This window comes from Monopterus albus, unplaced genomic scaffold (assembly GCF_001952655.1).
Source record: "Monopterus albus unplaced genomic scaffold, M_albus_1.0 scaffold216.1, whole genome shotgun sequence".
Lineage (NCBI taxonomy): Eukaryota > Metazoa > Chordata > Actinopteri > Synbranchiformes > Synbranchidae > Monopterus > Monopterus albus.
In genome coordinates this window covers 328,056-329,260 of record NW_018128096.1, presented here as the reverse complement: position 1 = coordinate 329,260, position 1,205 = coordinate 328,056, and the positions used below count along the sequence as shown (strand labels likewise).

The 1,205-nt window shown below is 38.3% G+C and overlaps 1 protein-coding gene across 1 annotated transcript in view; it reads left to right on the top strand.

Moving 5' to 3' along the window:
• Positions 1-1,205, top strand: part of slc5a8 (solute carrier family 5 member 8) — a 52,992-nt gene that overhangs the window by 42,749 nt on the left and 9,038 nt on the right. Inside the window, exon 2 of the mRNA XM_020619189.1 lies at positions 954-1,073. Within this exon, the coding sequence (XP_020474845.1) occupies positions 954-1,073 (120 nt within the window). The remainder of the gene's footprint in view (positions 1-953; positions 1,074-1,205) is intronic.

Sequence of the window (1,205 nt, the reverse complement as noted above, 5' to 3'; positions counted from 1 at the left end):
TTGCTCTCAAACTGTCGAAAATTGCGTCATCAATGTGAGCACCTTGAAGAGCAATTAACATCCCGAGCATTTCAAAAATATCATCCAAACGACTCAAAACAGCATCTGCTGGCAAGTGATTTCTCTCTGTTTGATCTGCTAAAGTAAGCAGGACTTCACGGAGTTCACTCAAGTCTGCCATCTCTCATGACTTCCAACGTTTCCCGTTGTATCTAGCTACACAGCCCCACACAGGCGTACAGGAAAACGAATCGATGTCAAAGGATCAGCAGGTCCCACCCACTAGTACTGATTGACAGACAAAGTCATTCTGCTGAAAAGTGGCATTTTGAAATAAATAGGCCAATGGGGAAAAGGGTATTGTGCAATAAAAGCCGACTTTGGAAAAATGACCTTTTGAAATAAAAGCGTCTGGATTTAAATAAAAAGGCAGATGTTAGTCAAGCAAGTCTCAAGTCCTTAAATTTCTGACTTAAGTCTGATTCAAGTCAAGTCATATGGCTTGAGTCCCCTACCTCTGGTATTTAAGTGTATGAACTTTGGCTCATGCGTTATTAAGTTCAGTATTACAGTCACAATAACAGAGCAATAGTCAAACAAAAATCATCTGACAAACTGTGAAAAGCTCTTGTTAAACTGCTTCAAAAATTAAACTTGAATGTATGTTTCAGATGAGAATCTGAATGAATTGAACTTATATATTATAAATAAAAATACAACATGAACATCCTCTAAGAGACCGCATTTGTATCTTTTGTATAAATGAAGACTGTTACTCTGTACAGTACATTACAATACATACTGGTCTTCAACCTGCACAGTGACAACTTCCTATCATCCTAGCTGTGACTGCTGATGACACAAAACCCAAATGATTCTTAGCATTTGCATGTCATAGTTCATTACCAGTCATTGTGAGTTTGCTAAAAAAAAATCTCTGCTCTGTGCTGTAGGTGTACCACTACGGAGCCATTGTTGGATTATTTTGTGTTGCCTATATATTGACAGTGGTGGTCACCTCTGAGGTCTTTCTCCCAGTCTTCTACAGACTGTCCATCACCAGTGTGTATGAGGTGCGTATGGGTTTATTTTCATATTGTACCTGATGCAAGAATTCAGAATGTGCATTTTACGTATGTAAAATGGTTTGAGTTCTCTTTTCATGCTAACTATCTCCCAGTGTATAACAGAAAAACATTTAGCCA